Source organism: Erythrolamprus reginae, chromosome 7 (genome assembly GCF_031021105.1).
Source record: "Erythrolamprus reginae isolate rEryReg1 chromosome 7, rEryReg1.hap1, whole genome shotgun sequence".
Classification (NCBI taxonomy): Eukaryota; Metazoa; Chordata; class Lepidosauria; order Squamata; family Dipsadidae; genus Erythrolamprus; species Erythrolamprus reginae.
Window position 1 is genome coordinate 58,400,870 of NC_091956.1, and position 14,313 is coordinate 58,415,182.

Consider the following 14,313-nt stretch of genomic DNA (forward strand, 5'->3'; position numbering starts at 1 on the left):
TTGCTGATTCAGCTTATGTGTCCTGTTCAGTGGTGGTTGGATTTCAGCCTTCCTTACCTTCGCCATGTCTCTGAGCACTGAACATCTTGTACTTCTGGGCACTCCAGGTAGGTTGCAGTTCTGAAATATGACAGCACTGGAAGATAATGGATTTCTGGTAGCATCATGTTTGATTCTTCTCAAATCTTTGGCAGTTAAGATGTATCTTTTTTCCTCAGCATGTTCCTTCTGATCCTGTTTACTATTTGCAACAAAATGTTTGATGGTTCTGTGATCACACCCCAATATCTTAGCAATTTCAAGAGTGCTGCGTCCCTCTGAAAGACTTTTTACAATTTTTGACTTTTCTATCTCAGTTAAATCTCTCTTTTAGCCCATTTTGCCTGAGGAAAAGAAGCTATAGGTTGCTGATCTCCTTATGCATTATGTTATAACACACTCCTCTCTGTACATTTTGCAACAATACCTCTTAAAACAGTGTGCTGCTGTAAGCACCCAGCAACTGCTGATAAGAGTGGCACCACATAGAAGTCTTCCATCTCCATGGGATGATTTAATGCGCAATGCTACTTGCCAGGGCCAACCACCCCTAGACAACAGATAGATATAGATATATAATTAGTATGAAAGTTCCAAAGTTAAAAATAAATATATATTTGTCTGAGTGCTGTAGGGTATCTCTCAACAAACAGGACAAACTTGTCCAACCACTTTATTCTGAATTTATCGAAGCATTCTTTCTACACATCCATACTTATGGGGAGGGGGGGGAGAAAAAGAAAAAAACATTTTAGCAGTTTTGCAATGTTAGGGACATTTGGGGATTTAGATCTGTGGAAATAATGAGTGACAAGATACTGAGGCATGTGTGAAAACTTGCCAATATTTTAAATATTAGATTTGTTATATGCTGTTTTTTATTGTTGTTAGCTGCCCCAAGTCTACGGAGAGGGCCGGCATACAAATCTAATGAATAAATAAATAAATAAATAAAATTAAATAAATAAATAAATTAAAATATTTTTAATATATGACACATTCATTTAATTTGAGAATGATCCACATAGAAAAATGTACAGCTATACTGTTCTGCCCCAGAGTGAACTAGAAATTCTACTATCTCCCCTGCTACCTCCTGGCTCTCATGGCATAGTCCTGAACAAGGCTACTGCTACTGCTGCTGCTTCCTGCTTCCTCTTCCTTCCCATGCTGAAGGGCTCCCCTCTCCTCTCGCTCACTCGCTTTGTAGCTGGTGCCTTTCCTTCACTGTGGTGACTACTCGGTTTGGCTGAAGCCGAGTTGATCCAGCCGGGGTGAAGTGCCCCCTTTTGACCTTCTGCACCCAGACACTCCGGGAGGCAACCTCACGCCGGGTGTATGGGAGACAGCGCAAGGGAGTCACCACAGCAAAGTGGTTTATTTCCTCTCCAAGTGCCCAGAGAAAGGAAAATGCTTCGTTTGCTCTGGAGTGCCAAAGCCTCCTTAAATGCCACCGAAAGCTCCTCTGGCAGCCCAGGAAAGCTTGAGATGGCCGGGATTAAAGGGGGAATGGCAGGAAACTGGCAGGGTCTTCGTGCCGCTCTCAAATTTCCTGGGAATTTTTTCCGGGCTTGGTTTCTTAAGTAGAAAATGGTTCTTAAAAAGAGGCCAAAACAAATCTTGAACACCCAGTTCTTACCTAGAAAAGTTCTTAAGTAGAGGCGTTCTTAGGTAGAGGTACCACTGTATTGCCAAAATCTCACTCATGTGAGCATCCCCTCACAAGATTTTGCTTCTGCGCATGAAGCAAAAAACACCAAAAATTAAGGAAAAAGATGGTGGCACCCAAAGGACCAGCACCAGAGTGGTCGCATGCAAATTGCACAATCTGGCAGCCGCTACCGGAATGGAATTGTCTACCGCACCGGTAGCAACCCACCACTGGCTTGACTACATTTTCAGCACTTAATGAAAGGCATGCCCTTTAACCAGGCAACAATGAAATGCCATGGGAATCTGCCAAAGGCAGGCCTGGTGCAATCGGTGTGCAAGGGAAGAGAAGCAGAAAAACGCATAGTGTGGTACTACACAAATGCAGCAGAACCAGGGGAAGGGAAGCATGGTCTTGTGATTTTAAATTGATATCTGTAATTTACCTTAAGGAGTTTTTTCCACCAATAATCCTTTTTTGGCGACGATGCAATATTCTTAAACCACAAACAGAAGCAAGAGAATCTGAATAGGGCTCGAAGCAGAAAAATTAAATTTATCAGTAGGTACAGAAAGTATTTCAAATGGCAAAGTGATCAAACAATTCTCTCCTAAAAACAACCCAAATACTCCCCGATATTTCTTTACAATATACAGAAAGAGAATTATTCATTTCACCTTTACTACTGGATGCTTTCTTGATAAAATAGTCACAGATGACACCGGCATCTTCACTGTGACGACAATTATGTTTGCCAATATCCTGTTTAATACAATCAGCAAGGGATCTTTCATTTCCTGTGCATTTCACATTATCCACATGAATGGGACCTTTTCCTTCCCCAAAGTATGCCATAGTCCTTGCTCGTGATAAACCTCTGGAGGGGGGAGAATTGAGCAACTATTAAAATAAATAATAATGGTAACAACAGATCGGAATTTTTATTTCGCACAAATCAATAAATATCTGTAATTCTCCTCCACCGTCTCTGCTAGAACTGTCCATTAGATGGAGAAAGCATTATTTTTTAAATGGTTATTTTATTTAGCATATTAATAATTTGCAAATACTATAGGTAACCATATAATGTTTCTATAACCAGACTTCACCAGTTTGATTTAGTACTAGAGAATAATTATATGATTTCTTTTGTTATTTGGGTGATAAAACAAAGTTTTACTTAATAGTTAATTTTTAATAATTTTGTTGCTAATAACTTCCTATTTTAAAATAATCTAAGACTATCAGAATTAGTGGCAATTTTCACTGAAAGCAATCAGCTATTTCCATCCATCAGAAAAAAGGCAAACCATATTATATATTAACCCAAATAAAACTTCAGAATTCTTCATCTGACAAAATCAGGGTGAAACCTGACATATAATAATTAATAAATATATCTTGTATATGGTTCTCAAAATTCAGTTTGTACTACATACCTAAAAACTCTAATCTAATGAAGGTAAATGAATGGGAAAGAGAAAAAATTAAATTTGCTCTTTCCCATTCATACTACCCTTATTAGATCAGTTTTTGTTCAAGGAAAGGATACGTGCCCAATTAATACACTGTAATCATTTTAGTTTGCAAGGAATAATAATAGTTTAAGTTATTTGTAGATTTGAAAAAGTAGTCATCACTTTACTTGCTATACATAAGAACTAGGCTATAAATAAATCTGTTACCGTGGTATATGGTTCATCAAGACCATGTTAGTCATTTGATCCAATATAATATTTGTATGTCAAATCTGCATAAATTTATTTATTCAATAATATTAAGTCAGTAATAATATTTGTAAATGAATAATATGTAGCGTAATTTGAAAGATAATAAGGCCTGCTTTATCACTAGTTTCTCAGCTACTATTATGAAATAATACTTTTACAAATGAAGCACATCTCTTGAGACAGGTTGTATAAATGTATAAAGCATTTTAATTGAGAATTTTTCAAATATTTTTAAGCATATAGTTGCAGCATGCAAAGTATGTTATTAATATAAAAAGGATTTAAGCATTCTATAGTTTTAGCCCTTCTATTGTGCCTGAATCCCAGTGAAGGAAATGAAGATGCCATAGTAAAATAGAAAATAAAAGTATCTAGTAACTTAAGTATTACACTGTATAACATTAATATTTTAGGCATTAAAATGTTTTATAATCCAAACATTTTTACTAATATGGACATTTTATTCAATTTAGTCAACTATGTTCATTTAAGGTTGGTGTTATAGAAGCAATAAATTTAAAAAGTGTTCAGTAAAATTCCAGTAGTCCAGTGCCCAGAACTAAATTGCCCACAAGTGTTGATCTGTAGAATCTGCATTTATACACTCTAAGACACACAGCAGATCTTTTCTTGTTTAGTAAATTCTCCTTTCACATTTAACCTTATACTGTTTGCAGATATTCAAAGGATTTGTGTAATTGAATACAACTGTATGATTCCTCTACAGCTGTTCAAGTTTTTTTTTAAAAAATTATATAAAATAGACTTTAAAAAGTTGTTGATGAAATGCAGGCAGTAATGTAAGAGTTTGTCTCTCTGTTAAACCAACTAAATACTGTAATTTTATTACACATTTATAAGCTCCAATTACTCAGTTTTCTAAAGGGAGGTTGTTCATTCTGAGCAGACATTGCTTATATTACTTTTAAGTACTCACTACAAGCAAAATAGATTCATAGGTCCCCTATTTTTCCTCAATATTTTTCAATAAGCAACAAAAATGATATCAATCTTTTAAACGTAATTTTCTTGAACTCCCACTTGGTTTCTCATGTGGCTTAGAACAGTGTTTCCCAACCTTGGCAATTTGAAGATATCTGGACTTCAACTCCCAGAATTCCCCAGCCAGCATTCGCTGGCTGGGGAATTCTGGGAGTTGAAGTCCAAATATCTTCAAGTTGCCAAAGTTGGGAAATACTGGCTTAGATAATACATAACAGAAATCTTACTTGGCCATATGCCTCAATCCCCTATTGCTCTAAAATTTTCAAAATCACAAACTCTGCAATATTTCTTGTAACCAAACATTTTTCCTATGACACACTGCTCCCATTTGTCTGAACATAGTTACTTCAAAGGCCTAATGCACTGAGAAGCAAAGCTTTCGGCAGGTTATGTGACCCGGTTTAGCTTCCACATTAAATATTTATCTACGCTGGCCATCTGGCCCAATTTGTCTAAAAAGGCGTGTTAATAAAATATTTTTGTTTTATTTCAACATAATCATACTTGAAAGTGTCTTGAAATTAAATGACACTTTTAGAAATAGGAGAAGCTATTATTTTAAAAAATGATTAAAATACTTTGGGAAGAAAGTTGGATTCAATTTTGAGTCAGCCCAATCATATTCAAGAAGACATTACAGTGTGAAATTAGTACAATAATTTTACACATCAAACACAGAAACCAAGCAACATAGTTTGGGAGAAGTCTTTTTTTTAAATAGACATTTATTTGCGTAATTGTTTGTCTTGTTTAATTTAGATAACTTTTCTATCTTTTTAGTAGTAAGCACCCTTCTACTACCTTTAACACAAAGAAATATTAATTTAATTTATATGCTGCCCATCTTTAGAAACATAGAAACATAGGAGATTGACAGCAGAAAAAGACCTCATGGTCCATCTAGTCTGCCCTTATACTATTTTATCTTAGGATGGATTTATGTTTATCCCTGGCATGTTTAAATTCAGTTACTGTGGATTTACCAACTACGTCTGCTGGAAGTTTGTTCCAAGGATCTACTACTCTTTCAGTAAAATAATATTTATATCAAACCATCTATTATAGGAGCTTATGAAAATATTCAGATGGTTAAATAACATTGATATGGTGTGTAGTTGTGTACTCCTTGCTCTAGCGATCCCTTTTAAGTAACATTTTCATGAAATTAATGCATAATGTATCAGATCAAGAAATTACAATTGATAGGAGATGTGAAGCCACTTGAACCACACTCTTTAGGAATACCAATCAACTGAACTGTAATTCCTCTGTATGTATGGATGTTCTTGCTAATTTCATTTAGTTCTAGGCACACACACATACTAAATGTATATATGTACAAATGTGAAGGACATAAATGGGTGAGAGATAAAAGGTTTGCTGGTGATTTTGTGTAGTGATAGGCAGAGTAGACATACATTCAAGCAATCTCTATTTCTTATTTTTACTATTAAGTCAATATTAAAATGACAAAACATTAAAAGGAAAGCACAGCAGTTATCTTAATATATGAAAATATCAATATATTAAACTATTAATCTGGTATAAATAATAGATTATACTCTGATCTCTGAAAACTGATCTCTTACTTGTAGCCTAATTGTCGACATACCACAGCTGCATCCTTATCAGACCATCCATCATCACATATTGTACCCCACTGGCCATTAATATAGATCTCCACTCGGCCCTCTTTCTTATTCTCACCATTCATCAATCTGATGGGAGGCCCTGGGAATAGATGAATAACTATTGACATAGCAGCACCAGTAGCAACACTCTCAAAACATTCAAGGACAGTTGTTAAGTAGGAATAAACATTCCGATTTATACAGCCATATGGGAAAAATATGTTCTCTGAATCGGTGGGAAAAAAAACTTGAAATCTGACAAATGATTTTTTGTTGTTGTTTTGTCAAACATGTACAAGATAACATAGGTATGAACACAAACAAAGGAAATAAGTACAGATAAATGGAGACAATAATAATAATAATAATAATAATAATAATAATAATAATAATAAATAATTAGATTTATATGCCGCCCCTCTCTGAAGACTCGGGGCGGCTCACAACAAGGGGCGGTAGTCATGCTGGTACGCTTATGCATCATGCCCCCTTTACGGACCTCTTAAGAATGGGGTGAGGTGCACAGTAGATAGCTTGAGGTTGAAGCTGTGAGAGTTTGAGGGTGTAATGCATTCCAGGCATTGACCACTCTACTGCTGAAGTTGTATTTTCTGCAATCAAGTTTGGAACGATTTACCTTGAGTTTGTATTGATTTGTTTACCCATGTATTATTGGTTGCAGTTGAAGAAGTCGTTGACAGGTAAGAAGCTATAGCAGACAATTTTGTGCACTATGCTTAGATCAGATCGCAGGGGGTGCGGTTCCTGATTGTCCAAGCCCAAAATTTCAAGCCTTGTGGCATAAGAGATTCTATTGAAATACCCCTGGACCTGCTGAATCATGTTAATGTCCGATATACAGTGTGGATTCCAGGCAGATGAGCTGTATTCAAGAATTGGTCTGTCAAAGGTTTTGTATGCCCTAGTTAGCAATAAAATGTTACCGGAGAAGATGCTTCACAAGTTTAGGTTAACAATTCTTAGTGGCTTTTTGGCAATGCTGTTAAAGTAAGCGCTGGGGCTTAGATTGCTTGAGATGCATACTCCTAAGTCCTTGACAAAGTGAGGGTCGTCTACAGTATCTTTTCCACCCAATTTGTATTAGGTGTTCTGATTTTTTGCGTCTTTTGCCAATATGTAGGACAGAGCAGCGATGGCGGCCTGGGGCCCTGGCCATGGGCATTCCGGAGCCACCAGCTTCCTTTCTAGGAACAGCAGCGCCGGGAACATCACGCCCATGCCAAGGCCCCCAGGCGCCTCGCCGCTGCTGTTCCCGAAAAGAAGCCTTTGCTGCCGCCACTGCTGCCGGTGTCATCAAAGAGAAGACGCCAGCAAATTCAGCGCCTGCCTCATCATAGCCGAAGTGACGCTTTGCTGCTCCCCTGGCGAGGGGATGAAGTGCGTCTCCTGGCCAAGCAGCTCCGGGAGATGGCCAATGTAGCAGCACGCCCACCAAGAAGTGTGGGGAGGAGACTGGCGAGGCACTGCTGACACCCGGGCTGTCCTCGGCCAGGCACAAGCAGCAGGGGTGCCATAGGAAAGTAGGGCGAGGTTTAGAAAGGAACAGCCACCGTGGGCCATGGCTGGGGAGTTTCTGGTCTGGGCATCCAGCGCTGTGCTTCAAGTACGAATCTGTGCATGCGCAGGAAGCTAAAGGGGGTGCATAGGCACCCCCCACCAGACTGTTCTGGTAGGGCCGCAAATGGCTGCCCTTTACTGGATACACGCCATAAAATATAGAAACGTTCATTTTTAGTGAACTGATTTTTACTACTTGGAATATTGTTTGAAAACCATAAAAGTAGTATAGGTCTAAAAATGAAAAAGGAATTTTACCATATGGATCTATTTAACCAAAAGATAACATACAATTTTGATTTCCAGACAGATTCGGTTTTATGTATTATGAGCACTGCAACACTAATCCATGTGTTTATGTAAACTGGCACCAAAATGTGAATTCCTGTATTCTGAGTTTAAATTTTCCATTCCTAGACATCTACTTTGTCTCCCTTACAGATATTGGATAATAACACATTTGGGATATTAGAAAGTTAAAAAGAAAGCATTAGAGAGATTCAGGAGTAGACAAAGAAACACAGCTACAGAAATAAATGTGAAGCCTTAGTTCAGTTTTTTAATATTATAGTAGACTTAATTCTTTAACAATATGCTTAAGATATTAGCTGTGGGGTTAAGAAATATTCAACAGATGTTTTGTTAGTATAAGAGATGCTCACACTAAATTGCCCTGTTTAAAAATGTTTGTGTACATTTTTAAACTTCAGGCTTTTGCTATTTTTCAGGGTAGTTAGAATAAAATAGAAAATCTACTCTATTTTTTATTTGATTCATATCAGATGATCATTCAGGGATTCAATATCCAATACATAGTACTCTCTCCTCATTTTCCCCAAAATAACTATCCTGAGACATAGACTGTGTTGTGGTTGGCTCTGGGCCAGCTCCTGCCCCAAGGACTGTGGGGGTGGATGTAGGTGAATCCTTCCAGTGTCAGAGGCCAGTTTTACTGCTGATTGCTTCGGACAGCGAAGCATTGGAAGCAGGGAGTGAATGTGAAATGGGATCCTCAGAGGAGGTAATGGCAGAGAGCCCATTAGGGAGCAATTCATCATCATTATCCTCACTGGATTCAGATGAAGAGACGTATGCAGCCGCAGGGCAATGACTAGGAAAGAGCAACTGCGTAAATACTACAGGAGATAAGGGAATTTCACTTGTGGTTGGGTGTGGTTCAACTAATTGGGGCTGCCGTTAAATTGGCAGCATTCTGGCCTCTGAGCGTGGAAGTTTATCTGTTCGGTGAAAGAGGAAGTGGCTTTCGTCTCAGGATTCTCCAAGGACTCTATTTGCATTGATACCAGAACTCTGAAACTAAACCATAGTCAAGTGTGTGAGTTGAAAACGTTTGAAGGAGAGTGGCTGTGACGTCTTCACAGCTGCTTGTTAATTGCTTTGTGTTTTATTGTTTTTCACCGCATTCAAGTCTGTTGCTTTGAAGGTGAGCCCTTTGACTACCAAAAGGGTGTTTTGCTTCTATTTTACTTTCGATAAAAACAGTGTTCTTGACTTTTCACGTGTGTGTGTCTGACTTTCTACCTTTGCACTTAATTGGGGGCTCGTGCTGTGAGCCCGGCAGAACAGACTGGGTTCAGCTACAATGACTGCTTAAAGTCGTCAAGTTTCTTTGTATAAGAGTAGACTCAAACATGGTTCCTTCTTGTTTAAATCACACTGGCTTTCAGTGTTACTTTTTTTTTTGTGCAAATTCTGACCGTTGAAGTTTGTCAGGTCCCATTATTGGCAGCTTTTTAAAAAGACTAAAAAAATTTATTAAAACCTTTCTGTAATAGAGCAATTGTTCTATCCAGAAGTCATGTTAGGATTAAAGCTTTTAAGGGAGACTGCTGTTTTTGCTTGCATGTAATTTTTTTAATTACCCCCTAATGCAAGGACAACATACATTCTTTTTCCAAACCCAGGCTGTTGAATCCACTCTGCCCTGGATTATTTTATCAAACAATATTTTATCAAACAAAATCCCGCCATAGAAATGGAGATCTCTCCTTGCTAATCATTTGGTTCTCCCACTGGCACTCTCCAAATGCAGTAGGACAAGAAACTCTGTGATAAATGAGAATTCTAAGGCCAATAATTTCAGTACAATTGGGGGAATATCTGATTTTCAAACTACTTTTCCAGTCTCTCCTGCCAAACACTACAAAACACCCTTTAATGTTTTGGAACCATACATCCAAGTAACAAAGAATTCCTTTTTTTGTGAGATGGGCAGCTCTACATATATGGTGAATAAATAAATACAATAAAAGGTAATTTACCCAACAAGGCTTTGTGATTGTCATTGTCTCGATGGCAATTTATACTAATATCTTCCTGGTGGCTGCAATCATGGTGTCCCCAGTCCCCCTTAGGACATTGTAGAATGTTAAACTCTTTTCCAGAGCAGGTAATGTCATCCAGCCAGATGGGTCCTGTATTTTCTTCTAAGAAGCGTTCTGAAACAATTTTCCCATTCCTGTTTACATAGACATTAGCACTTGCACAGTTATAATACATACTATAAATATATTCTATGATCAGTATTTATGTCATTGAAATCTATTGTATTATGAATAAATATTTTTCATTTTTCCCACTTTTAAATTAGGCTTGTTAACAGAATGGCTATGTTTATTAAGGCTCAAAATCAATATATTATTCTGACATATTTCGCCATTGATACCTGCTATAAATGTAATACTACCAGTTGGTTAACTACTGCTTTAAACTATGTTCATAAATATAATACATTAACCCCATATATATTATCTCCTCATTCCCTTACTTCTGCACTGTGAATTTTCTCTGCAGGGTCTAAAAAGACATAAGCATTAAATCAGTGACCTTAGCTAGCCAGAAGTCAAACTGCTAACAACGATCTATTGAATAAACTGCAGTTGGCAGGGATCATATATCATGCAAAGCCATAAACCAGGACTTTCAAATGAAAATAGCTGGATTGCATACTATGCTTTTAAGCCAAAATGAAATAAATCAAATTACGTTTTAGAGCAATGTATGAACACTGTGACAGGGTGAATGAGAGTTCAGCATTTTGGAATGTAGCTAATATGAAGTCTGGATTGTAGGAGTTTTGTTTCCAGATTCAATTCAAGGTGCTGGTATTGACCTTTAAAGACTTACATGCCATGGGAATAGGTTATACAAAGTTATTTGTCTCTTCAATCTGTCCAGCCCACCATGAAGCTTGGAACCCCTAACATACCCATTCTATTGGATCATAGAATGGGTATGTTAGGGGTTCCAAGCTTCATTTGGCAATGAGCCTTTTCTGCTATGGGGCCAACACTGTGGAATCTTTTCCCGCAAAGTCGGCTTCATCACTGTGGATGATCATTTTGAAGATCATCAAAATCTTGTTATGCCAGCAGGCCTGGGAACCCCAAGGGCTGGTTGAATTATTGAGGTAGCTCCTTTATTGTTAATAAATCTGCCTATTAATTTATCTTAGTTTTGTCTCTATAGTTTTTTAATGGTTTTAGATGACTGTTTTATTTTTCCTAGTGTTTTACTGGATTGCTATAAGCCACTCAAAGCCACTATTTATGAAATGGATTGCCATATAAAGTGGATTAATCGTTACATAAAAATAAATTGATCTTACATATGTCCAGGTTGCTTGCCCAAACCATAGCAATCCTCAGCTCTGTATTTCTCCAATTATGGTCTCAATTTCTGTGTTAATATTAGAATTTGAATATTCTCATAATAAATTGTTCATTAATTACAATTTCAACACAGAAAACTCAAGCTGAATTATAGTTCATGCTGCAAAAATAAGTGACTAAAAATAATAATTCTTGCCCTTTTTCCCAACCAGGGTTAGCATTTTATAAAATTAATTTTTGTTCTTATTTGTTGTATTATCCAAGGCCGCAGTATTAAACAAATAGATTTTGATCAGAAAGCAAAGAAACAAAGCAGGTGCAATTCACTGAACTATTATCAGCATTGTTCTGCATAATCATTAGTAGCTTCACATAAATGGAGCTTACTTAAAGCCCAGTTGTCGACAAACCACCTGCGTATTCCATTCAGTCCATCCATCATCACAGACTGTGCCCCATTGTCCATTATAAAGCACCTCCAGCCGTCCCTCGTGATTACTTTTTCCAGCAACTAGTCGAACTGCACCATCTGTGGCATTCAAAATGAAAATGTATTTTAGTATGTAGCTACTGCAGAAAAAAACTGCACTACAAAATAGAACAATTATAAGTTAGATGATAACTTTTTGCATCATTTAAATGGGACACAGAATGTTAGAATGTTAGAATTTCCTGCTACAAATATTTTAATAAAATTGAAGTGCATTGGCTTATTTGCATTGTGTTTACCCAAGCACCTCTGTATGCTGCTACTGCTGCTGCTGTTATTATTATTATTATTGTTGTTGTTGTTGTTGTTATTGTTGCTGTTATTATTATTATTATTATTATTATTATTATTATTATTATTATTAACAATTGTATCACAGTGTTTCAATGAATTTAGCATTAGTTACTAGTCGAGCCCCACACAGAAGCCTAGTACGTCATAATATATTTTCGAAGATTAAGTGCGGAACCAGGCAATGAGGCTTAGTGATGGTGATTTTGTCAATTTTAAGCTGTTTTAAATGTAATTCCAGTGCTTTTGGGACAGCACCCAGTGTTCCAACCACCACTGGAATTATTACTGCTGGTCTGTGCCATAATTGTTCAATTTCGGCTTTTAAGTCCTGGTATTTTGCTATTTTTTTTCTGTTCCTTTTCATCCATCTTGCTATCCCCTGATATTGCGATGTCAATGATAGTCGTCTTGTTTTTCTCAACCAGCGTAATGTCTGGTGTATTATGTGCCAGTACCTTATCCGCAAAAATCTCACAAGATCTGATTTTCAGTTATTTTTTCAGGCTTGTGTTTGTTTCCACTAGTTTGTAGAAATATGGATCCTAACGTTTTTGCATATATTCCAATGGATCATATGTGCAACAGAGTTGTGCCGTAATTTGTAATCAGTCAGCGTGATTTTCTTGCAGCATCTGAGCACATGGTCTACAGCCATAATGGCAAATCTATGGCACGCGTGTCACAGGTGGCAAACAGAGCCATACTGGAGGGCACGTGAGGCATTGCCCTATGTGAGCTCCAGCTGATTTTTGGCCTTGGGAAAGGCCGTTTCGCCCTCCATATGCTTCAAGGAAGCTTCCCTGAAGCCCAGAGGCAAAAAATTATATCACACAATGGGTGGCAGGAGCTATCTCCAACTCCTCCCTTCCCACCTCAGCAGCCCGAGAAACCCCGAACGTGCAAAGATGCCGAGGATGCCATCACTCTTTCCCCATCACTTTTTTCCAAGCAGGATTTGGGGGTACCATGAAATGGGTGTCTTACTGGAGTTTAACAGCTCTGTGTGTCTGTTGGCTGATCTCTTTAGGGAAAAAAAGCTTGCAAAATACAGCAACTCTTCTCGTGAGGGAGAATTAACAACTTCTCGCAGCAAGAAGAGTTTGCAAGCTTCTTTTCCCTAAAGAGATCAGCCGACAGACATATGGAGCTGTTAAACCCCAGTAAAGTGCCCATTTCGCAGTGGGATGCAGTTTGGGGGTGACAGGTCAGGTGAGCTGGAGAGGAGCAGACTCGGGCAGGGGCTGGGCAGGCTGCCAGATGGGCATCCTACCTAACACTTGTAACTCCATCGTGTTCCGTGGTGTTGTGTCCAGAGAAGCCCATTATAAAATGTCTTGCAAGTTAAATCAAACTTCTCAAACTTGTGAGATGTTTCCTACCAGTATCTGCGCTCAGCCCCACTTCCAGGGAAAGGAGGAAGCCAGTGTTTTTTCGGGGTGTGCCACCTTTCCCATCCACTCAATTAATCCAACCGGAGGGGTGGGCAGGGAGGAGGCCAACATGCAACCATCCTTCTCTGCCACCTTTCCCGCCCCCACTATAAGGCTGCAATAAGCCCCTACCTTCCAGCCAGAGCCCTCCCAGCAAACTCCAACTAAAAGCCCCAAAGGCCGATGGCGTGAGACCCCCACATACACACACACCTCAGGGTTCCCAGCCACATGAAGGTAACTTTACAAGAGGCGGCAAGAATCCGCAACCTGCACTCACTGCATGCCCAGGTTCCCTCTCCGCTGCAGCATCCTTCTCCCCAAGAAACTTGTCAGTGCTCACCTGGTAGCAGAGGAAGCTTCAAAATCTTCAAAAGATTTAGTGCATAGGAAGCTTTTGGAGAGGTGATTTTGGGAGCGATTTGGTGCATAGGAAGCTTTTGGATAGGTGATTTTGGGAGCGATTTGGGGTGGCATAGGAAGCTTTTGTAGAGGTGATTTTAGGAGCGATTTGGGGTGGCATAAGAAGCTTTTGGAGAGGTGATTTTGGGAGTGATTTGATGTGTAGGAAGCTTTTGGAGAGGTGATTTTAGGAGCGATTTGATGTGTAGGAAGCTTTTGGAGAGGTGATTTTAGGAGCGATTTGGGGTGGCATAGGAAGCTTTTGGAGAGGTGATTTTGGGAGTGATTTGATGTGTAGGAAGCTTTTGGAGAGGTGATTTTAGGAGCGATTTGATGTGTAGGAAGCTTTTGGAGAGGTGATTTTAGGAGCGATTTGGGGTGGCATAGGAAGCTTTTGGAGAGGTGATTTTAGGAGCGATTTGATGTGTAGG

At 38.5% G+C, this 14,313-nt stretch overlaps 1 protein-coding gene across 2 annotated transcripts in view; it reads right to left on the reverse strand.

The window, feature by feature from the left end:
* PRSS12 (serine protease 12) overlaps nucleotides 1-14,313 on the reverse strand; it is a 55,277-nt gene that overhangs the window by 4,112 nt on the left and 36,852 nt on the right. For both annotated transcript variants that reach the window (XM_070756624.1, XM_070756625.1), the window contains exons 6-11: nucleotides 11,654-11,795; nucleotides 9,917-10,113; nucleotides 6,015-6,156; nucleotides 2,368-2,567; nucleotides 2,136-2,214; nucleotides 467-589 (exon numbers count right to left, since the gene is read on the reverse strand). In XM_070756624.1, the coding sequence (XP_070612725.1) occupies nucleotides 467-589; nucleotides 2,136-2,214; nucleotides 2,368-2,567; nucleotides 6,015-6,156; nucleotides 9,917-10,113; nucleotides 11,654-11,795 (883 nt within the window). The remainder of the gene's footprint in view (nucleotides 1-466; nucleotides 590-2,135; nucleotides 2,215-2,367; nucleotides 2,568-6,014; nucleotides 6,157-9,916; nucleotides 10,114-11,653; nucleotides 11,796-14,313) is intronic.